Source organism: Procambarus clarkii, chromosome 30 (assembly GCF_040958095.1).
Source record: "Procambarus clarkii isolate CNS0578487 chromosome 30, FALCON_Pclarkii_2.0, whole genome shotgun sequence".
NCBI lineage: Eukaryota > Metazoa > Arthropoda > Malacostraca > Decapoda > Cambaridae > Procambarus > Procambarus clarkii.
In genome coordinates this window covers 19,619,476-19,644,859 of record NC_091179.1, presented here as the reverse complement: position 1 = coordinate 19,644,859, position 25,384 = coordinate 19,619,476, and the positions used below count along the sequence as shown (strand labels likewise).

The 25,384-nt window shown below is 50.5% G+C and overlaps 1 protein-coding gene across 5 annotated transcripts in view; it reads right to left on the bottom strand.

Annotated features, from left to right (window-relative positions):
* LOC123765425 (active breakpoint cluster region-related protein) overlaps window positions 1-25,384 on the bottom strand; it is a 102,175-nt gene that overhangs the window by 68,660 nt on the left and 8,131 nt on the right. Inside the window, exons 1-3 of one of the 5 annotated variants that reach the window (XM_045753973.2) lie at window positions 24,889-24,965; window positions 19,026-19,577; window positions 15,950-16,086 (exon numbers count right to left, since the gene is read on the bottom strand). In XM_045753973.2, the coding sequence (XP_045609929.2) occupies window positions 15,950-16,086; window positions 19,026-19,522 (634 nt within the window). In that variant the 5' untranslated portion in view covers window positions 19,523-19,577; window positions 24,889-24,965. Of the gene's footprint in view, window positions 1-15,949; window positions 16,087-19,025; window positions 19,669-21,758; window positions 21,788-24,888; window positions 24,966-25,384 lie in introns of those variants that run through there. The other 4 variants (XM_045753972.2, XM_045753974.2, XM_069334010.1 and 1 more) reach the window with 4 other exon arrangements.

The following is a 25,384-nucleotide window of genomic DNA, read 5'->3' as shown; positions in this document are numbered from 1 at the left end:
ACACAATAGAGAATATTGCTGAACACCGCGAGACTCACAGTCTCAAAGGTGCCACTTGCACCCGTGGTAACAGCCACGTAACACCACACTAATTACTTTCTAAAATATCAACCCTATCTTGAGGTTATCTTGAGATGATTTCGGGGCTTTTAGTGTCCCCCCACGGCCCGGTCCTCGACCAGGCCTCCACCCCCAGGAAGCAGCCCGTGACAGCTGGCTAACACCCAGGTACCTATTTTACTGCTAGATAACAGGGGCATAGGGTGAAAGAAACTCTGCTCATTGTTTCTCGCCGGCGCTTGGGATCGAACCCAGGATCACAAGTCCAGTGTGCTGTCTGCTCGGCCGACCGGCTCCCTATACCGCTATAGCCCTATAGCCTATACCGCTATTAAAACCAGAGAGGACCGAGTGCTTGGGAATGTTGGGTTTGTGGGGTTTTAGGTAGATCCCAGACCCTTCACCCCCCCCCCTTTGTGTGGTGCACATAACACCCAACACTTGTCAGTGTACCTTGTTAACTCTGTGCGCAATATGTTGGACGCATGAGGTCACCGTATGTGTGACCACGTGCGTCCAGCACCGAGGAACGTGGTCACACATGCGGTGATCTCATTCATCGACTGCATATTGCCAGCACTCAACTCAGCAGTTGTCAACAGCAGAGTCAATACTGCTGCATCTCCACCCAGGTGTGGCTACTCCCCCACAACTACACTATCTCCACCACCAGCGCTGTACACAACACCACCTTCTCGCCCACTACAGTATTTAAGATTTTATATAATAAAGATGAAAAAGCAAAGTTGGTTGTACTGCGTTCCTCCACACTACACGAGAGCTACACCACAGCTAAACAACCCATTAATTAATACACCCCACAGAGTAATGCTGGTTCAGCGAAATCTCTAAGTTGTTAATTATTAGGAATGAACATCATGAACACCGGAGAATTTCTGAACAGAATTAGTGACACTAAAGTGAAGAAAATGAAGGTGATTATTGTGGCGTCACTGTGATCTTGACGAGGGTGCCAACTGACGAAGGATAAACTACCTTCCTATAGCATCTACCTTCTACTCTGCATCATCATCCACTTCTTGACCTCATCACCTCATCATCATACATGCACATTGTACTACAATTACTTCGGCTTTGGCTCTTACATTGTCAACAATTCTGCACGGTAATGAGACCCCCTTGAGGTGATGTGGTTGTTAATCTCTTCATGGAGTGCCAGGAAGCACGACCATTCAACAACATGGTCCCCAGCAGTGAGGAATGACGCCGCTGACGATGCTCGCTTCATCACACCTCGCCATCTCAACCTCAGTAATTTTACAAAGACTTAAGGAAGTTGAAGGCACTTGGGCACTTTACATATAGAGACGACTTCCTCGTCTGGACACGCTAGTAATGAGAGACGGTCACGCTCAAGTTCAAAGTGCAAAGGACACAAACCAACAAAAATAACAGTGTTCAATTTGACTGTTACTGCTCCGGGACCAATAGAGTGAGGGCGAGGTGTTCCAGTAGTGACAGTGGTGGGGAGAAGCGCCACGTGCCTGGGGGGGGGGGATGGGGGGGAGGTGAGAAAAGCACACATCACATCACTTCACTTTCCAGTTTGTGATGACGAGGGGAAATCAGCAGTTCTCCGCGAGCCTTGCAACACTGGTAGCCTAATTACTAAACACCACCATCCACAACCCCTACGTCTCTCTCTTCCTCTAACACACACACACACACACACACACACACACACACACACACACACACACACAGGGGTCTGGTAGCCTGGTGGATAGCGCGCAAGACTCGTAATTCTGTGGCGCGGGTTCGATTCTCGCACCAGGAAGAAAACAAATGGGCAAAGTTTCTTTCTCCCTGAATGCCCCTGTTACCTAGCAGTAAATAGGTACCTTGGAGTTAGTCAGCTGTCACGGGCTGCTTCCTGGTGTGTGTGTGTGGTGTGGAGGGGAAAAAAAGTAGTTAGTAAACAGTTGATTGACAGTTGAGAGGCGGGTCGAAAGAGCAAAGCTCAACCCCCGCAAACACAACTAGGTGAGTACACATAGTAACATGTAACATCCTAAGGTAAATTTAGGAAATGGACAAAGCAGCATTGTTAAAGACACGTAGCAGGACATACAGAAGACGGGGAACATGTATGGTAACTATATCAAGTCTGAAAAGTTCTTGAAGCAAATACAATACAAAATTGTAAGTGTTATATTTCATTCATCTAAGATCATTGAGAAGGCGGGGGCCAGGAGCCCAGTTGGTGGCAGGAAGCACCTCTAGGCCAGCACACACACACACACACCTGGCAACAAACCAGCCAACACAGACTCGTGTACCTGGTGATGATATCTGCTCACCATTTATACTTTACTCTGGTTATCTTTATTACCCTGGAAACACAAACCGAAACTGTCTCTTTTCTGCTTGTTACAACTTGTAATAAAGTTGTTACATCTTGGCTTAACGTGTTTATGACGTATTAGAACGTTGTTACAACTTGCTATATTGGTTGTTATAACTGGTTAGGTGTTATTATAACTGGTTAGGTGTTATAACTGGTTAGGAGGTGTTAAAACTTGTTCGAACGTTGTACCAAGGTCGTAGTTTCGGTGTGTGTTTGGCGGGTTATGACTTGTTATCACAATTATCACCGCCCTGCCTCACGAGTGACGGTCCTCCTGTGAACCTTCTCAGACTCAATTGCGCGAGAAAAACTAGATTATTACACATTTAGTCGTTTCTGCAGACAATGGCCATTGTAATACAGGAAAAACATGAGGGAAGGCTGGCATCAATGTCACGATGGGAGCCCCGCTGGAGCTGGCACCACTGTGTCTGGTCTTCATAAAGGAACGTCTGTGTTTTGGTGTGAAGTTGGAAGCCTATACTGGCCGCGGCAAGCAACAGCTGGACCCAAGAAGTTATCCCCAGACGAGCCAGAGTCCATCCAAACCGAGCTTGGGGAGGAGACCTCTCGAAACCGACTGGGGAATGAGAGAACCATCTTGGTGATGGTGTGGGGGCCTCCCGTCTTTAGCTTTAGCTTTGATGTCCAAAGGGATTGGAAAGAATGGGGGAGGTAGAGGGATGGGGAGATGAAATTCAGGAAGAGGATGCGGGTGTAAAGAGAGAGAGAGAGAGAGAGAGAGAGAGAGAGAGAGAGAGAGAGAGAGAGAGAGAGAGAGAGGAGGTTTGAAAGTTCGGTGGCCTGTCCACCATGGGTTGACATATGTGTATCACCACCTCCCGGAGCTAAACAAGATGCAGCGGCTCTCATCACTTGCACACTATAGTTAACAGGGGATGAAGGTGAGGGGGAGGTGCACGCCGTGTTGTGCCAGCCTCCTCCCGCGTCCTGGCGTGTCGCCGTGTACCCCCGCCACGGTAAAGGTCACTCCCTGCCTATTCATCCACTCCAGAAGGGTCATAAGGGGTAATAAATGTCAAGGTGACATTTATCACTCAACTTTCAAGCCGGACCTTGATAGACGGAGGTGCTGACCTGTGCCCTCACTGCTAGTTCTACACACCTGACACGCTGCTAGTACTACACACCTGGCACGCTGCTAGTACTACACACCTGGCACCACCCCCTCAACACTACCAGGTCAAGTCGCCTCCCTAACCCCGGGTCACGCCTCCGCCTCGATACACATTTTGTATTCACTCATATAATACACAGTTCTCAATCATGTATACAGGTGTAACACCCGCCGTAACGCCAACACCCGCGTTAACGGTGTCACATAAGTGTGTGACGTGTGAAGGCTGACATAACCCCCACAACAGTTCCCCAGGAACAGTATACCCCTCCCGCACACGCCCTCACCTCACCTCCCCCCAGTAGTGTTGGACCTGTGGCGCCTCCCCTCCCCCCTCCCAGCCCCCCACCACAACAGCCTCTTCCTCAGGCACGAGTTGCCTTCACATGTAACGGTGAACAGTGTCACGCATGGCCCAGGGTTCACCAGCAGGGAAGGCCGCGGGAGAGCTGCTTGTCTACGCTGGCTCCTGGTGACGGGGCCTCTGATGGTGCCCCAGCCTCCCAACATCTCTGCCGTCCTTGTGTACATAGCGGGGTCCAAGAGCTAAGTAGCTCAATTCTGCAGACACAAATAGTAAATACACAAACACAGACACACACACACACACAGACACACACACAGACACACACACACACACAGACACACACACTAAGGTCATCTGAGTCACGACTTTAGCATCAACACGACCACAACACTTGGTGTGGCCGATCATCACTCCAGAAAACCTTGTAGAGTATTGCACAGCCAAACTCCTCGCAACATTCCGTTATCACAACGTGTTGCACCATTATGGCCCTTACAACACCTGACGTTAGAGGGCTCCGTCTGACCTACCTCACATCACTTGAGTACCTTCGTTAACTGCTAGCAGTGATGACCATAGTTCACAACAGTGAGAGTTATGGTGTGGAGCAGTTAACGACAATGATGATTGTGGTGTCTGGCAATGGTAGTGATGATTGTGGTGTGTCTAATGACACGGCTGATGACTGTGGTGACATGATAATGGTGTTGGGTAATGTTAGTGATGGAGAGGATGATGATAATGGTAATAATGATGACTGAATGGTGATGTGGACATGAACCACTGCGGTAAATGCGACCATCCCTCACTAACAACATGGTCAGCTGACTGACCACGTGCCTCCCAACACAACAACAACATAGTCAGCTGACTGACCACGTGCCTCCCAACATAAACAAAGCGAGCCGCTCATATGCTCAGAGAAGCGCCCAAGAAGAAGACTGGCGCTTGAGCGCCTTGCATATCCTATGCATGTTCCGACAACACTTTGTTTCAAGTTGTGTACTCTCGCTCACCTACACTTGCTAGAAGGCTCGAACGCTAGTTTAGACCTGAGCTTCGCTTTATAAGCAAGCTGCTGGTCGTTTACAACGACTCGCTTCTCTCCTAATAATTATTTCTTGTCATAATTACTTTACAGACATCATCGAGTTGCTTCAACACGCGCACCGTAACCCGTTCTGTTATTTTACGACCCACACACCAGTTCTTCCCGACATCCCTGCGGCTCATTTGTTTCTTTGTCCCAGTGTGGACTCGAACCCTCTCCAGGTACAATCCAGTTCTGCCAGGTTCAGTACCCTCAGCTCCGGAACGAACCTAATCTTTCTTTCCCCTGGATATTTTCAGTTTAATTTGTTTCTTCGTGTTGGGGTTATATGTGGAGGCGTAATCTGAAGTCCACTCACCTAGTTGTGCTTGCTGGGGTTGAGCTGTGGCTCGGGTCAGGTGTGTGACGTAGCACACACCTGTGATACGTCACTGCACCATTGAAGAGCAGAGATGCAACAGGTACTCTGAGAGTTCCGGGGCACTAGTACCCCAGCGAGACCTTCCGGGGCACTAGTACCCCAGCGAGACCTTCCGGGGCACTAGTACCCCTGCGAGACCTTCCGGGGCACTAGTACCCCAGCGAGACCTTCCGGGGCACTAGTACCCCAGCGAGACCTTCCGGGGCACTAGTACCCCAGCGAGACCTTCCGGGGCACTAGTACCCCAGCGAGACCTTCCGGGGCACTAGTACCCCAGCGAGACCTTCCGGGGCACTAGTACCCCAGCGAGACCTTCCGGGGCACTAGTACCCCAGCGAGACCTTCCGGGGCACTAGTACCCCAGCGAGACCTTCCGGGGCACTAGTGTCGCCAACGCATCCTCCGGCCCCACCAGGAAACACTCCCGCCAAACTATCAATATAAACATTAGAGGGAAGCAGTACGGACACACCAATAACCGCACACAAGGCAACAATTAAGGCACCAAAGAAACAGAAGAAATAAGACAAACATTTATCATTTTCTCTGGGAACTATCGCTGGGGTTTAGTGTTTCTCTGTTGTTCTCACCCACCACGTGTTATTTTGGTTAGATGTTTGAGGGGGTCTATTGTGTCAGAGGCCTGGCACCCTCTCCCACGTACACGGGAGACACCCCCACACCCACACACAGAGGGAGGAGAGTACTCTCACACCTTCCTCTTGCAGTACTGTTCATCGTGACCAGACTCTCCGCCACACAGCGGCCACTTCACGCACCTGCTCCTACAACTTGCTCCCTACACACACGACGGCTGGTGGTAGTGTGCACCTGCCCTCCCCCCTCCCCCCCCCCCCCTACACTGTACTGCAGGCGCCGGCAAATGCAAGTCACGGAGAGTCAACTTTGCTCATGCCCAAACCTTTTGTGACGAAGACAAACACAGCGCCAACCCTTCACGTCCATTTGCCGTCCTGGTTTTGTCTGGGGTCCCGGGCCGAGGCTCACCCCCTCACCCCCGGTGTCTCATCTACACCCATCACACACCACCAACCTGTCACACACTGTCTTCCTGGAGGCCAGTGACGGCTCCTGCTACACCTGTCCACCTTACACCGTGCACACGGGTGCCACCAACCCGTCACCCTTACGGCACGGGTCACGGAGACTGTCTCGCCTCCACAACTCACACACTCGGGGCTTGTAGTCCTAAGGGTCCAGGTTCGATTCCCAGTCGAGACCGAAACAAATGGCCAGTTTCTTTCACCTGATAATCCTGTTCATCAAACAGTAAATAGGTAATTGGGAGTTAGACACCTGTTACGGGCCGCTTCGTAGAAATGTGTGTGTGAGAAAGATAATATGTAGTAAATATGATAGAGGAAATAGGTCGGGAGTCAGATTATTGAGTTAGGCGGGGGAGGAGAGGTGGGGGGCGCCGCCCACCTGCCAATGGAGCAACACGCCCACTATCACACCACCGCCGCCCACCTGCCAATGGAGCAACACGCCCACTATCACACCACCGCCGCCCACCTGCCAATGGAGCAACACGCCCACTATCACACCACCGCCGCCATTACCAACACCACAATGGACCAAGAAACACCATTAATAATTTTTATAATCTAAACAGCTTTCCTTAAAGACCATTGTTTTCTGTTTTGTATTGTTTCTCAGACTTTTTGTCGGTGGGGAGTGGGGGGGGGGGGTGCGGGAGGGGGGATGGGAAAGTGATGGTGGAGAAGGTGGATGGGAAGGTTAGACTTGAGAGTGGGCGAGAGTGGAATAGATGAGAGTGTGGAGGAAGGTGAGGGTTATCTTGGGATGATTTCGGAGCTTCAATGTCCCCGCGGCCCGGTCCTCGACCAGGCCTCCACCCCCAGGAAGCAGCCCGTGACAGCTGACTAACTCCCAGGTACCTATTTACTGCTAGGTAACAGGGGCACCAGGATGAAAGAAACTCTGCCCATTGTTTCTCTCCGGCGCCCGGGATCGAACCCGGGACCACCAACAAAGAGGCCTGGTCAGATACAGGGCTGCAGGGAAATTGATCCCCGGAGCCAACAACGGGTATACAGGCAGGTCGCATTGACTAGTAACTTGAAAGGCGGGACTTGTGAGCTACAGTTTGAGCCAGCAAGCACTTGTAGGTGAGTAATAATAGGGAGAGGCGCCCCCGATCCCAAGCAGGAAATGAAGGGGCCTGAAGAGCGGCCTGAGAGACAGCACGGAGTAAAGGACCGCCTCCCCTTCCCTGGCCAAGTAGCAAGGCCAGCAGCACGGCCAGCAGCACGGCCAGCAGCACGGCCAGCAGCACGGCCAGCAGCACGGCCAGCAGCACGGCCAGCAGCACGGCCAGCAGCAAGGCCAGCAGCACGGCCAGCAGCACGGCCAGCAGCACGGCCAGCAGCACGGCCAGCAGCACGGCCAGCAGCATGGCCAGCAGCACGGCCAGCAGCATGGCCAGCAGCACGGCCAGCAGCACGGCCAGCAGCATGGCCAGCAGCACGGCCAGCAGCACGGCCAGCAGCACGGCCAGCAGCACGGCCAGCAGCACGGCCAGCAGCACGGCCAGCAGCACGGCCAGCAGCATGGCCAGCAGCACGGCCAGCAGCATGGCCAGCAGCACGGCCAGCAGCACGGCCAGCAGCATGGCCAGCAGCACGGCCAGCAGCACGGCCAGCAGCACGGCCAGCAGCATGGCCAGCAGCACGGCCAGCAGCACGGCCAGCAGCACGGCCAACAGCACGGCCAGCAGCATGGCCAGCAGCACGGCCAGCAGCACGGCCAGCAGCACGGCCAGCAGCACGGCCAGCAGCACGGCCAGCAGCATGGCCAGCAGCACGGCCAGCAGCATGGCCAGCAGCACGGCCAGCAGCATGGCCAGCAGCACGGCCAGCAGCATGGCCAGCAGCACGGCCAGCAGCATGGCCAGCAGCACGGCCAGCAGCATGGCCAGCAGCACGGCCAGCAGCACGGCCAGCAGCACGGCCAGCAGCACGGCCAGCAGCATGGCCAGCAGCACGGCCAGCAGCACACCAAGAGCACCATCTCACCTGAGCCAAGAAGCACCGTCCAGGGTCACCAACACGGTGTAAGCTGCAGTTAAGCAAATGGAATCGACAGTGTGGCAGGCGAGGCGGGTTAAGGTGAAAGGTGGGGGGGGGGGGGCGTGTGTGTGTGTGTGGGGGGGGGCGTGTGTGTGTGTGGGGGGGGGGTGTTGGGAATAGAAGGGAAGGGAAAAAGTTGGAGGGAAGGGAGAACCAGCAGGGAATATTGAACTTTTAATTTTAGGTCCTGGGGGGGGGAGGGAGGGGGAGGAAGATGACGGAGGGATGGACAAGAACAGGCAAATGAATGGCAACAAAAGGCAAGAAACACACATTGAGAATAATACAAATTATTGGGAAAACAAAATCAATGAACATGAGGCAAGACAAGACATGATGGATACCTGATATGAGGGAGGGAGAGAGGGAGAGAGGGAGGTGGTGTGCAGACTGTGGGTGTGGTTGTGGCCAGGTGTAAACAAGGCGCCACTCGCTGTACAATAACTTCTCCCGCGTGTTTCTTATCATATCTCAATATAAAACTGGGGAAACAGTTGGGCCACTTTTCTAACTCATTCTTTTCTAACTTGTTAATACTGGAGAACTTTGAGATGTTTTAGTGAGCGTCCAGCTGCCCCCCTGAGTGGCCGCGTCGTCGTCACCCTTCATGGTGGCAGCGGTCTCTCCTGCGTGTCCTTGTGCTCCGGTACTGTGTCCTCGTGTAGGTGTGGAGCGGGGGGGGGGGGGGGGGAGTAATTACCTGGAGCATACCTGAAGAGGGTTTCGGTTATATGGTCTACCTAAGTGTAGTTATAGGATGAGAGCTACGCTCGTGGTGTCCCGTCTTCCCAGTACTCTTTGTCGTATAACGCTTTGAGACTACTGACTGGCCTTCACCACCTTCTCACCTAACTTGTTCCAACCGTCCTCCTCTCTCTTGGCAAAAGTGAACTTTCTAATAATTTTTCGGCACCATTGTTTCCTTAGCTTGAATTCGTGTCCTCTTGTTCTTGAAGGTGCCGGTTTAAAAAAATTCCTCCTTGTCAATTTTGTAGATTCCTGTTGCTATTTTGTATGTAGTGATCATATCGCCTCTTCTATCTTCCAGTTTCGGCATATTTAACACCTCTAGTCTCTCTCTCCTCGTAGCTCTTGTTTCTCAGTTCCGGAAGCCATTAAGCACCGCGTGTTTGCATTTGTTTCGTTTAATGGTGTGCGTGTTGAGATATGGGCGACATATTTATACCGATGCATATAACAATTTTCATCTGCCAAAAGTCATGAACAATTTCTTTAATACTTAACCATCCAAGTATTTAAAAGCGATTCTGAAGTGAGAGTTTACTACACTCCCGAACCATCCGTAGATCTCTTTCTTTGTCACAGTTCTTTAAGGTCCTTTTCACATTATTTGTAGATTGTGTGTGGCCTATTTTCTCCTTTTCCACATTCCATAACATGGCATTTATTCACAATGAATTCCATCTGCCATGTGTTGCTCTACACTATGTGTGGGGGGTGTGGGTGGGCGGGGAGGGGGTGTTGGGCGTGTGTACGCGCGCGCACTACCCCCTCCCTCCACCACCAGGGTGATGGGGGGGGGACCAATCCATCTCCTCACACACTATATCACACACTTAATTACTAGCGCCTCGCCTCTATTCAGGGTCACCAGGTGTGCGGCTCTGCCCCCCCTGGTGCCCCCTGCCCCACACCCCCGGGTGCCCCCCTCACCCACACCCCCCTGGAGCCCCCCCCCCCTCGTAGTGTTGGCCTCTCCAACACTACGTCGCACTTGACGTATACATCCCCTAAGGATTTATACATTAAGGCTCCGTACATTAACCGCTCGTACAGTTACAAGAGCTGCCAGGATTAGTGTTAATATAGTACATTAATCATAGAGCACAAGCAGCCTCACGCCCGCAGCTGCTAGTGGTAGCGTGGTCAGCTAGACGAAGCAGCAGCTGCTACATGTAGCACATGTAAACAACTTAGACCAACGAGATGGTCAACGACCATTTTAACAACTACCCAACGACCACAACCAGCTATCAAACATGTGCCTTGACGCCTCGTACACCACATGTGTTTATGCCGGGCCGCGCACCGAACATGGCTCACCATAATGATCTATCCCAACTCCGGTCTTTATCCAGCCATTACTCGCTTCAACGCTCTAAGTATTAGTAAACTATCATGTCAACAAATCTATACATATGTATAGCTATATACATATGTATAGCTGTACATATGTATAGCTATGTATAGCTATACATATGTATAGCTTTTCTGGTATAATACATGTAAGTAGGTGTTCTCCCGACCATTAATACATGCTAATTATAAGAACCAGACCATGTGTTGACCTCGTGCGGTCAAGGCATGAATGCCTGGGGACGTCAGGACGCCTGCTCTGCCTGGGGACGTCAGGACGCGTGCTCTGCCTGGGGACGTCAGGACGCGTGCTCTGCCTGGGGACGTCAGGACGCCTGCTCTGCCTGGGGACGTCAGGACGCGTGCTCTGCCTGGGGACGTCAGGACGCGTGCTCTGCCTGGGGACGTCAGGACGCGTGCTCTGCCTGGGGACGTCAGGACGCGTGCTCTGCCTGGGGATGTCAGGACGCGTGCTCTGCCTGGGGACGTCAGGACGCGTGCTCTGCCTGGGGACGTCAGGACGCGTGCTCTGCCTGGGGACGTCAGGACGCGTGCTCTGCCTGGGGACGTCAGGACGCGTGCTCTGCCTGGGGACGTCAGGACGCGTGCTCTGCCTGGGGACGTCAGGACGCGTGCTCTGCCTGGGGACGTCAGGACGCGTGCTCTGCCTGGGGACGTCAGGACGCGTGCTCTGCCTGGGGACGTCAGGACGCGTGCTCTGCCTGGGGACGTCAGGACGCGTGCTCTGCCTGGGGACGTCAGGACGCCTGCTCTGCCTGGGGACGTCAGGACGCCTGCTCTGCCTGGGGACGTCAGGACGCCTGCTCTGCCTGGGGACGTCAGGACGCTCGTCTCCCCAAGGGACTCCTGGGGCTGACCAAACAGTGTGTTTATCAGCCGCGAGGCCCTGCAGCTCACCCCCCCCAAGGAGCAGCCTGGGTACCTCCGGCACCACAGCCGTCGTGGCCCTCGCATCACACAACAAGGGCTGTATCCCTGGTACCTTCCCCGGAGACAATGTACACAGAGGTAAGAGACTATTGGTCCACCTCCCGCGCTCAACCTAACATGATCCAGGGAGTGTGTAGGGTAGTGAACCACGGGAGAGTGGAGGAGACGCGAGTGGAAGAGAGGAGACTGGAGGGTGGCGATGACAAAGGCCGAAGACTATGAGGATGTGACAGGTATGGAGGGGGAAGGGGATGAGATGGCGGGGGAACAGTGTAGAGGAATAGTTTAGGGATGGAGGAAGAGAAGCGGATACTCTCACTCAACTTTAACGTGTACTGTACACCCTTCAACACCGCTCAGGAGCGATACATTATACACATACTTCTCCCTCTCGTAACTAGCCTTCACAACTTTATAACGTGTCAGCTCTTGTATCTTCACCCGTGGTTGACCACACCACCAACCAGCAGGCCTAGTCAGAGACCGGGCCCTGGGCACATGAATTCCCGGAACCAACAAAAGGTAGGCCTGGACACGTTCTGTATTCCTCTCTGGCAGGTGGCTTGCTACTTCTCCAACTTGTAAGGATGCTGCTGTTGTTTACTCTATTACGCTAGCCTAGCAATGTGTCCACTGGGGCAGCCGACGTGCGGATGGGCAGTTCTGTCCTGTTCTTGTAGGTGGTAAGATGTTCCTAAGTGCAAGCTGCCTGTTGAGATGGATTACAGTCTTTGATATGTAGCGATTCGGCCATATTTAATCCCATGTCGTGCATAGTTATTTTTGTGTCGCTGGTCAGGATCTATCTGGTGAAGGTTTGTTGGTGTAGAAATGTTATTATCTTTTAATACAGCCTCGCTGTTTGAGCATTGTTTGGTGCCTTAAGATATGTTGTTGTCTTGCCAATATATTGAGATAGTTTGTGCTGTATTTCCCAAGGCGAGAATGCAACGGCATAGACGACACTTGTCTCTTTCCAGACATTTCGTTTGGCACAGAGAATTCTTCATGAGTAAGTTGATGGTCGTCTCAATCTTATATTTAGCTATATCTTCTATTTCTTGTTGGTGGGGAACCTGTTTCTGTCGGTTATGTCTCTCTAAACTCCTCTGTTTCCTCTCTGAAGGAAGAGTCGGGTGTTGGAACAGCCAGGGAGGGAGAGAAACCTCCAAGGGGAGCTAACCTTTAGGATAGGTTTACAAATTCGACTACACAAGAGAAAGTTAAACTAGAGGTGAGTGGTGTGTGGACCTAGAGGACTGCAGGGAGTATAACTAGAGGATGAAGCACTACTCTCACACACACACACACATACACAGCCTCGCTCCTGTGCCAGGTAAGTCCACTACGGGCTCACCATAGCCCGTGCTACTTGCAACTGTTGTTCTGAGTAGCTGAATCTACAACAACAACTCCTCTCACATCCTTGGATCACAATAGAGGCTTCACAACCTCCACACAACCGTCCTCCGGCCCGGCGGGGTACCGCCTCTTCCACTACTCCATCAGGTTTAAAGATGGAGTTTTGGGGGAGGAGGTGGAAGTGGAGCCTCGCCCCCCCCCTCCTCCACTCTCCCTTTCTCTCTCTCCTCCCTAATTCTGGCATCCTCCCACCTCCACCACTCACAGTAATCCCCCTACCTCCCCCTCCACTCTTATCACTGCCTCTCCGTCCGCCTCTACTTGGGGAGAGGTAGGCGCCCCCCGCTCCCCGCAGGCGTCACCGTCTGGGGTCTGTCCACCTGCCACACCGCCGCCCCACTCACCTTTCCAATTAAGGTGACAGACAGACACACGCTTCGTCTACCGTCCAAAGTTACATTTTAACAAGTTCTGGAAGACCAACAACACTGCTGGTCCTCCACACTACACCTGACGACCACCCCTACACTGCTGGTCCTCCACACTACACCTGACGACCACCCCTACACTGCTGGTCCTCCACACTACACCTGACGACCATCCCTACACTGCTGGTCCTCCACACTACACCTGACGACCACCCCTACACTGCTGGTCCTCCACACTACACCTGACGACCATCCCTACACTGCTGGTCCTCCACACTACACCTGACGACCATCCCTACACTGCTGGTCCTCCACACTACACCTGACGACCACCCCTACACTGCTGGTCCTCCACACTACACCTGACGACCATCCCTACACTGCTGGTCCTCCACACTACACCTGACGACCACCCCTACACTGCTGGTCCTCCACACTACACCTGACGACCATCCCTACACTGCTGGTCCTCCACACTACACCTGACGACCATCCCTACACTGCTGGTCCTCCACACTACACCTGACGACCACCCCTACACTGCTGGTCCTCCACACTACACCTGACGACCATCCCTACACTGCTGGTCCTCCACACTACACCTGACGACCATCCCTACACTGCTGGTCCTCCACACTACACCTGACGACCACCCCTACACTGCTGGTCCTCCACACTACACCTGACGACCATCCCTACACTGCTGGTCCTCCACACTACACCTGACGACCATCCCTACACTGCTGGTCTCCACACTACACCTGACGACCATCCCTACACTGCTGGTCCTCCACACTACACCTGACGACCAACCCTACACTGCTGGTCCTCCACACTACACCTGACGACCATCCCTACACTGCTGGTCCTCCACACTACACCTGACGACCAACCCTACACTGCTGGTCCTCCACACTACACCTGACGACCACCCCTACACTGCTGGTCCTCCACACTACACCTGACGAGACTAGACGCATGACACAATGCGCAGAACAGCTCCAATAAGAATTACGAAGATAATACCAACAAGAGACATTTATATAACCAAAAATGGCCAAGGCCTCAACTCCCGCCCGCCCTCTGAGCATAAGGAACATTACTAACAAACCTCTAAGTGTGTTCAAGAAGAAACGTGATAAACATCTCGACAGGGGAACCTTATGGAGCGTTATGCAACGTTGTGATTCCCTGTGTTTTGTAATCATCTTAACACTCTCTCAAAGACTGATATGTGTGATGTTGGTGCTATTGTCTCCAGCGCCGTCTTAGGACCTGAGATGTTCTTAACGTGTGTGTTCCCAGTATCCTCCTCCTTCGTCCCGAGGAAAAAAACATTAGTATCGGCGGGCTTCCGGTGTTGATAAATAGGCAAGGAAAGAGTGAAGATAAGCAGAGAGAGTGTGAGAGAGAGAGAGATGTGGCACCGAGATTCAAGGTTGACATGAACTAAAGTATGAGAACAGCTCTTGCTTGCAGCTTCACCAGGCACATCAATGGTAATGAAGCCTAACACTAGTTAGAAGAGAGGGAGAGAGCAACACCAGGAAGGTGAGCGGTGGTCAGCCCGGGCACTGACCCGTAGGTGACATAGGAAGGAAGCTTTAGGTCAGTGACTTAAACTTCCCGTCCAATGACAGAGTTGAGTAGTACTTCATACTGTCACCCTTGAACCCACCATATTGTCACCCTCGTCGACTGTCACCCTCACCCACCACTGTGAGTGACGCCGTCTACTAAGAGCAGTAAACTGTGGGGACAGACTAATGGAACTGGGTCCCGCGCCCCAGCAGGAGAGAAGCAGCAAAGGGATGTGACCATTAACACACAATACTGAGAAGATATGACAAGGTGGACAAGGACAGCTTCCTTTAAACACTGGGAGAAGAAGACAAGATGCATACCTGGCAGCTGGACGCAAATGAAGTGAAGACATTGAAGTAAATACTCGTAATCTGTACAGATGGTTAACGACTGGAATTTACAGTAAGAGGGCCGCGGAAATCACCTACATTCAACACTTGAATATTTGGGAAAATTAAGATAATATGATAAGTCGACTTTGATACTATCTGTTGGTTGGACGAGATCATCTGCTGGCTTTCTTAACCCGTCAGCTGCTGCGATCGTTCAGTCTAGCGTTTAAACGTATTACAAGCTTGGAAATGATCCTTCCTGATGGCGATGCTCGCAAGTGGCGGTGCTGTCGACCAGATCTGTCAGGGCTCAGGATGACCTCGTCGTCGGAGGAGGACGGGGGATGGAGGAGGGGTGGGAGGCATACCTAAACTATTGGTGTTAACTGAGAATGTGAGCAGGTGCGGCCACTCGCCCTCAGCGGGAAGCACACACTCTCCACCCAGGAAGTAGAGCGCGTCTCTCTCCTGGAGGTCTAGGCAGGTCTTGAGAGTAGAGTAACTTCTTGACTAAAATCCTCATGGAAATGATCAAGAGATCACCTGGAAGTTTACTGTCTATTGCACTGACGACTTGACCGCATCACTGTCAAGTGGGGGGAGGGAAGACTTGCCAACATCACCATGGAAGTAGACGATGCGTCGACCATCTGCGTCAGTGGAGACTTACCCTCGTCCCTGTGGAGCAAGACGGTGCTTGACCTAACAACCTGAGAGTGAAGGAGATGGTAACTTACCTGAGTCGATGTCGAGGGGTTCGTCTCTGATGTCGTCTTCATGGTCGGAGGAGAGGGAGCGCAGGAGGCAGGGCGTCTCCTCCTCGTCTGACTCCACACTCTCACTCCGCTCAACCTGGCCACCTGTAGCCCTCTTCCTGTCGGGGGAGGAACCGGTCAGTATGTGTGTGTGTATTCACCGTGTTGTGCTTGCGGGGGTTGAGCTCTGCTCTTTCCGCCCGCCTCTCAACTCTCAATCAATCAACTCTTACTAACTATTAACAATTTTTTTTCACACACACACACCCAGGAAGCAGCTCGTAACAGCTGTCTAACTCCCAGATACGTATTTACTGCTAGGTAACAGGAGTACCAGGGTGAAAGAAACTCTGCCCATTTTGTTTCTGCTACCACCGGGGAAGGAACCCGGACCCTAGGATTACGAGCCCAGAGCGCTGTCCACTTAGCTATCAGGCCACTATGTGCGTGTGTAAGACAACACATTACATATAGCACCAGGTTATCACTACCATAAGATACCAAAGAGATAGCACAAGATACCAAACACAAACATGCTTGGACTGTGTGTTCTAAACAAAGGTGTTTTTATTTTTTTTTGGGGGGGGAGTAAAGAGGAAGGAGAGGCATAGGTGAAGGGAAGTATAGAAGTGGAAAATACAGCGAGAGGTATGAAAGCAGGCGGGCTGTCCGCCTTGCTGACACCATGTGTGGGTGTTGGCAGCTAAGCTAAGCTGGCTCCCTCCTGTCAGGGAGCTGTGAGTGTGTGAGAGGTTCTTCACATGTGTTTCATCGCATCTGGATGTCCATAGATGAATACTGTGTAGCATTCATATATACACACTCCGATGCTTCCACACATGTTGTTCTGTTTAAGGCCCTTTATTTTATTATTATTATTTGTCGAGTTGTTCATATATACACGTATAACGTTGAGGTATTACTAGTAACATTAATCACGAGCAGCATCCACCCTTCCTCCTGCCAAGGGGAAGGGGAAGGAGAAGGGGAGGGAGAAGGGGAGGGAGGACGGCGAGGAGGAGGTGGGCAAGGGGAAGGAGGAGGGCAATAGCCAGGGTGAAGAAAGGAAGGGACGGGAGAGAGAGGTGTTAAGTTCACCTAAGCTCACAACACCACGGGATGAAGCCAGTAAGGCTCCAGTAACTCCTCACTACCCTCCAACACCTTCCCCCTCGCCTCAACTGCACCAGTCTGGAGTCGCCCAACTTTTAAAGTGGCACTCGAAGCCACCCTCACTCAAATGGCGCTCGAGGATTCATAGATATAAGTGGCACTCAAGCTTGCACTAGAAGCCGTGAGGAGGGAGGAAATGACCGGGTGGTGCCGGACCCGGGAAGCGGGGAGTAACGCCACGGCAGAACACCGACACCGGACTAGTGAGACCAGATGACCGGACCTGTTGGGTCCTCACTGATGGACAATGTACAAACAACAGACCTTCATCACAAACACGCTGGTTCAAAAGTCACTTGGCCCTAATACTCCTTTATTTCAATAGTTTTTTTTTACTAAAATTATTTTTATTTTATTGTAAAATATTTAAATTTTAGTATAAAATGTTAGTATAATTGATAAATTGAGTGACATAAAATAGTATTACTGTAAAGTAACTTTTGGCCACACAGCATATGTATTCACCTAGTTAGGGGTTCTACATATGTGTGTGTGTGTGTGTACATTATATATATATATCTATATATATATATATATATATATATATATATATATATATATATATACACATATATATATATATATATATATATATATATATGCTGAAATTTCAGATAACCAAAAAGCCTGAATCGGAGCACTGGTTGCCCCCCATACAGGGGGGGGGGGGGCGGCGGCTAAATGCTTGCTGCGTCCTCGGTTCCTGTCAGGAAGCAGAGGAGCTCCAAGAGATCCACAACATTGTACCTTTCATTGTATTCACCAATGGAAGTATTATGTATATAATTTTAACATTTTGGCATTATCAGCACAACAGTTTCCAATATTGCAATAATAATAATTGTTCAGAGTAGTCATAAAGTATTGCCACCCATGTTGGGCACATACCCAACAGTAATTATTGGTAAAAATTGGGTTAGGTTAGCTCCAAGATCTGGCCTACAACCTTAGACAGACATTTCCATGTATAGATATACCAAAAGGGGTACCCATCTACACCTGGGTATCTTCCCCCTCCCCTGTCCTGTCTATTCCGTCCCCCCCCCCCACTCTTCCCTCTTCCCTCAGATAATTTTTTATGAAGCAATAAACATGCAAACTAACGCTGTGGGAAACACAACCAACATTTCAGATTTGACTCCATGAAAATACCAGAGTTGGTCTCTATAAATGCTAATGTTTCTTTAAGCATTGTACTCGGGACGACCCCGACTGACCTATGACATCCCCATACCCCAAATGCTTCATGTGTGGAAGCTGGGCGAGGGTGGCACTAAGCGTCTGACCTCCAACCTTGGACAAAGAGACATTCTCTCATAGATATAAACAAAGTATACTATTAATGCCATAAGCCTATAAGCCTTGTCAACTGTTGACCAGGTGACTCTGCCTGAGAGGAGAGAGCCTCTCAGTGCTCAGCCAACCGTCCTACACACTGTGAGAGCCAGACCACACACTAAAAAGTGAAGGGACGACGATGTTTCGGTCCGTCCTGGACCATTCTCAAGTCGCTTGTGAAGTCATACTTCAGCCACGTTATTGTGACTCGTCGCCTCTATACACTGTGGCCAACATCTTATGCTACTGCTCAAATCAACTGATTCAATTCTTTATAAAAAAAACTCCCTGTAGTTCACTGTTCAAGTTCCTACTTTTATTTCCTTTATAAAGTGTTTAATTCCTATGTATGCAAAGTATTAAATGATTTAATTGTTTATAATTATATAATTAAGGCCAAGTTGGTGAAATGATCAACATTGAGAGTAATGTGAACATGTAGAAAGGAGGAGGTGTGGTTGGTAAGTAAGTAATTATCAATAGAAGGCACCAAACCGGGAAGGCTATGTAGCACCAAGGTGTAGTTGGTAGTGTTAATGAGGTGTACCTGAAGACTCGGAAGGCGTGTGAGGGCGGGCTCCAGGGCTGCCGCCCGTGGAAGGCAGCAGTCCTCCTCACTCTGCCCTTCAGCTCCTCCATCAGCGACAGAGGGCGGGCGGAGGGTAGAGCCGGGGCCACGGAGATGACAGGAGTCGGCGGCAGTGACGCTTCCTCATCGTCGTCGTCGTCTTCGTCGTCAAGGTGTCGTCCCGAGAAGAGGGCGAGGAGGTCATCGGTGCTGCCACAGTCCCGAAGTCGTGGACGGTCGAGTTCGTCGTCAGTGTCGGGATACGACACACAATGGTCGACATCGTCGTCGTCGTCGTCACTCTCACGTCCTCCAGGGTAAGACGTGGAGGCGGTGAGGTGTCCGGGGGCGTCACCACCGTCACAGGAGTGTCTGGAGGAGGTGTGAGGGCCAGGAGGGGCGCTCTCCGCGTCACCACCGGTGTTGTCACCTCCAGAAATATCCCCAACACTGTGGGAGGCTGCCTGCTCCTCCATCGTGTCCTGCCTTACTCCCTAACTTGCAGCCTCCACCCTGCCGGCAAACGTCTCGCTTATCAACCACCCAGGGTTAAACAATAAGTAAACTATGACCAGCTCTATAGCGAGGCCTACGTATATGTTGGGAGGTCTAACTGCGTATAAATCATTCCTGGTTTACACGCGGAAACTTTCACCGCACCCACCAGCCCTCACTACACCCAGCCCTCCCACCACCGAGCACCCACAACACCCACCACCCACCAGCCCTCACCACACCCACCACCCACCAGCCCTCACTACACCCAGCCGTCCCACACCCACCACCCACCAGCCCTCAATACACCCAACCCTCCCACACCCACCCCTATCTATTGGCAATATATACTGGCAACACCCTATTGACAATCAAACCCAAATGTTAGACTTCACAAGAGTGGATGGTTGCAGTAATAGAAGCGAATCCTACTTAATGAGGGGCATGGCGGTCCACCTCTACTATAATATAGCACTCTCCTTACAATCGCAGTTCACCATGGAAGGTTGCACGAGGCTAACTGAAACCGTCTAGAGACAGAGTGATGCTATCCACTACACACTTAAAATAGCAGAGATTGTGCCACTCCACAAACGTGGTTGTAAAGCAGATGCCAAAAAATTATAGAATGTCAGCAGTAACAACACACAAGTCTTTCAAAGAGTGCTAAGAAGCAAGATCACGAAACACATGGAGCCACAGCGGCTACATGTCCCCGGACAACACGGGTTCAGAACAGGGCGCCCCTGTCCCTCACACTTGCTAGACCACTAACACACAGTCTTAGATGCCATGAACGACAGGTTATACGTAATGCGAAAGCTTACGACAAATGTGACCATGGTGTTATTGCACAGAAAATGCTCACAAAAATAATTAATGGTAAAGTATGGAGATGGCTCTTTAATTGCCCATCAAACAGAACCTAGAATGTAATAATCAACAAAATAAAGTTTGTTCCGTTCCAGCTCCTGCGCTATGAAAAAACAACTAAAATATCAAACGGAAACCACATAAAAAACACATTCAAACCACACTATTGAAAGGAAAAGGCAATATCAAATATTTGGGAGTAATTTTGTCAGAAGATCTTACTTTTAAAGAACGCAATAAAGTAGTTATCACAACTGGAAGAATCACAGGTTGGATAACAAGAACTTTTCAGACAGAAATGCCAGACCAATATCTTGAGATCTTGAGGTAATCTTGAGATGATTTCGGGGCTTTAGTGTCCCGCGGCCCGGTCCTCGACCAGGCCTCCACCCCCAGGAAGCAGCCCGTGACAGCTGACTAACTCCCAGGTACCTATTTACTGCTAGGTAACAGGGGCATTCAGGGTGAAAGAAACTTTGCCCATTTGTTTCTGCCTCGTGCGGGAATCGAACCCGCGCCACAGATTTACGAGTCCTGCGCGCTATCCACCAGGCTACGAGGCCCCTCGTAGGCATTTAATGGCATTTTTGATGGCATAGGCAATAATGGCATTTTTGATGGCATAGGCAATAATGGCATTTTTAGAGACAATAGTGCTCTCTAGGGTGGAATATTTTTACACACCAACAGCACCATTCAAAGCTGGAAAAGTGCTGACGTAGAGAACATCTAAAAAGCTTCCACTTCCTGAAAATTATTGGAAATGTTTAAATTTTGTTCTCGAGAGCATAAACGAGGGAGATGCATAATAATCTAAACTTGGAAGATATTAAAAGACTGGTCCCAAATCTGCACACAGAAATAGCCTCCTACAAGATCTGGAGGCATGGCAGGAAGGCCCGTTGAAAAGCAGAGGTGCAATAGGTACTCTGAGACACATTTCTATCAACATTACAGGAGCAGGACTGTTCACCACTCTCCCTCTACACATAACTGGCCGACCTCTCTCCACGCGCAAAGGGAACCTGATAAACGCCTCCAAACGATACGTGTTCAACCAGGCTTCGAGACGCGGCTGCTTGAAGTCTGTCTTATAACAGGTTCACCAGACGTGGACATTGATCCCTCGAACCAGCACAAGGTAAACCCAGCCCCGCACAACACCCGTCACCCAGCCCTCACAACACCCGTCACCCAGCCCTCACAACACCCGTCACCCAGCCCCGCACAACACCCGTCACCCAGCCCTCACAACACCCGTCACCCAGCCCTCACAACACCCGTCACCCAGCCCTCACAACACCTGTCACCCAGCCCTCACAACACCAGCCACAATGAACCGACTGCTCTCTCCACTGTTTCAACCAGGACTGGCTGTGGGAGGCGTCCGGAAACAGGATTTACACACAGTTATGAAGGAGAGGGCCGGATGCCCCCAAGAGTCACCATGACTGGGCAGGGGAGGATAGAGGGGGCAGGGGGCATGACTACAGATCTGCGATGATACCAAGATCTTCATGTATGGAGTTAAGGGGTAGGGGGCAGTGTCAGTGTGAGGAGTTTGAAGGAAACATGCCCAGAGAGCCGACAGGTGGATCACAAGAGTTACTGATCTACAAATCCACAAGGGCCGTGACGAGGATTCGAACCTGCATCCAAGAGCATCCCAGACGCTGCCTTAATCGACTGAGCTACGACATGGTATAAGGATTGCAACCAGAAATTCTACTGAATTTGCGAATCCTCGTCACGGCCCTTGTGGATTTGTTCATTTGATACATCACGCTATTGTGATTTGTGTGTGTAGTTACTGATGTGTTGCCACGTAGAGCAACTTGCATGTCAATAATATCGCTTCCATTGTGTCAAATATAAATGGCCAAATATTTCCGGCACAGCCTAATTATTATCCAAAATACCCATGTCGAGTTGAATCAAATTATAGGTTACATTCAGTGTTCTGGATTAAAGATCAAAGAACATTTAGCTGTGTGTGCTTGGCGCGGGAAGTTAGAGTAAAGTAAGTAATAGTGTAGTGCGGCCTTATTAATAACTGGGTGTGAGGAGGGGGGGGGGGAAGGTCAGGCTGGAGACATCCGGGAGAGATAAGTGAAGGATGAGGGGGAGCCTGACTCCTCACACCTCTCACCACTCTACTAACACACAACCTTATCACACCTTACACTCGCGCACGCACTCACTCGCACGCACTCCCCCCTATGTGGTACCAGGTAACTGCCGAAGCCTCACCACACCTGCAGCCACAGATTCGAGGAGACATGATTACGACTCACATGATTCTCAAGTATGTTTCTAAGGTTGATAGAGGTTATGTTGAAGTATGAGAGGTATAACTATGATAAATGGATGGAAACTTTAGTTACAGTCACCAAGATCTTAGAAGAAACTGCGGGGTTCAAGGTCCCCGCAGCCAGGTCTCTGACCAGGTCTCTGACCAGGCCTCCTGGTTTCTGGTCTGGTCAACCAGTCCCTGAGGGGACTGAGCTCTTCACGGTGGATGGTCTGGATTTTACTTTGTTGACTGTTACACTCTGGCTTCTGTTCGTTAGGAAATTGAAGATCCATCTTCCTACTTTACTAGTAATTCCTTTTGTGTGCAATAACACCATATCTTGAGGTTATCTTGAGATGATTTCGGGGCTTTAGTGTCCCTGCGGCCCGGTCCTCGACCAGGCCTCCACCCCCAGGAAGCAGCCCGTGACAGCTGACTTACACCCAGGTACCTATTTTACTGCTAGGTAACAGGGGCATAGGGTGAAAGAAACTCTACCCATTGTTTCTCTCCGACGCCCGGGATCGAACCCGGGACCACAGGATCACAAGTCCAGTGTGCTGTCCGCTCGGCCGACCGGCTCCCATGGTCACATTTGTCGAAGTCTTTTGCAACATCTGTATATGTTACATCAGCGTTTTGGTCGTCTTCCATAGCAGGTAAGGTTATGTCATAGTGGTCTAGCAACTGTGAGAGGCAGGAGTGGCGTGTCCTGAACCCGTGTTGTCGAGAGCTATAGACACTTGGATTCCATGTGTTTTGTGATCTTACTTTTTAGCAATCTTTCAAAGATTTGTATGTGTGATGTTAATGCTATCGGTCTATAATGTCTGCCTCTGCTCTACTCCCTCCTTTAAGTAGTGGTGCTATCTCTACTGTTCTAATTATGTCGGGGATACCACCAGTATCTAGGCTCCGTCTCCAAAAAATATAATTGGCAGTGATAGTGTTTTTGTAAGTCTGTATGAATTTGGAATTCTGGGAATCAGGGCCTGGTGAAGAGAGCATGGGCATGCAGTCTATGGCTACTTCAAAAACCAGTCGGGTTAGGGTGACAACTGATATAATTTGATGTTGGTATCACAGTGATGAAGGATTAATTTGAGCTATTAATCTTCTGGGTGTTTTGGGGATCATACTGTATCTCGGTATACATACAGTAGCACAACAATATACTGAAGTGAAAGATACGGTAGGAAGTGCACAATAGAACCAGTGAAGAGTAGAGGTGCCATAGGCACAATCAGAGAACACTGTATAAACATCAGAGGTCCGCGGTTGTTCAACGTCCTCCCAGCGAGCATAAGAAATATTGCCTGAACAACCGTGGACATCTTCAAGAGAAAACTAGATACTTTTCTTCAAGAAGTGCCGGACCAACCGGGCTGTGGTGGGGCAACCCGTTCTCGCACTCTCTTACAGTCAATATCGACTTATTAAATAAGTGCATATGTGACATACTAATTTATTGTGAATATTTTAGTTTACCTTGAAAAGCTTCATAGAAAACACCGACCTTACCTAACCTTCTTAGTATGTTAGGATAAGCATCTTATTGCTTCGTAATTACAATTATTACTTACCTATACCTATAATAGGTTAAGTAATAATTGTAATTACGAAGCAATAAGATGCTTATCTTAATATACTAAGAAGGTTAGGTAAGGTCGGTGTTTTCTATGAAGCTTTTCAAGGTAAACTAAAATATTCACAATAAATTAGTATGTCACATATGCACTTATTTAATAAGTCGATATTGACTGTAAGAAAGTGCGAGAACGGGTTGGGTGGGTATGTGGGCCTGCGGGCCGCTCCAAGTAACAGCCTGATGGACCAAGCTCTCACAAGGAGAAGAGCTCCTAGAACCCCATCAAGCAGGTATTAAGCCACTGCCGGAACTCGTAAGCACACATCGTTAAGAATACCAGCGCACGACACACATCCTCCAGTACACATATTAACACTGCACAAGACCGCAATCCTCTTATCAAGAGTGTCTGGGCGCCAACCTGTGCCAATGTGCTGCCGCCACACCCTATACTGACACCCCACGATGCCCGCAGCCAGCACTCACTACACTAACATGAGTCTGGTCCTCTCCCTCACACTCCCCTCACCCTTCCTCTACCCCTCACAGCACACTTTCCCCTCATAACTCCCTCTCAGCACTCCGACCCTCACAGCACTAGAGAGACAAGACGGCACCCGGTGGCACTCTCTCCGTCAACTGCTCACGCATGACTAAGGCGTCCGCGGCCACACCGTACTGATAATACATTTCTGATAACCACTCCTCTTATCACTCCCCAACACCGCTCAAAACAATGCCCTCGCCACCTTGCAATACCATCCTGTTAACTAGATGCGCCTCGGGCCCCAGCACACCCAGAGAGGTGCCTCCACGCACTCTACCCTCCATCTCCACGCACTCTCCCGTCCACTAGCATACATCTCACATCATTAATATTAGTATAAATATCACCATTATTACTTTAAATTACTCCCTCTACGTGCTATAAATGGACAATAAATTAAAATATACAAAAGGAAAACCCTGATTCTAAACCTCCGCTGCCTTGCGGCCATACCCTTTTTTGGGGAAAGACTTCAGGAGTCAACCTCGAGGGAAAATCCGGAGTTGGAGCCCCTAAGGCAGTTCGTTGTTGACTTCGACCTC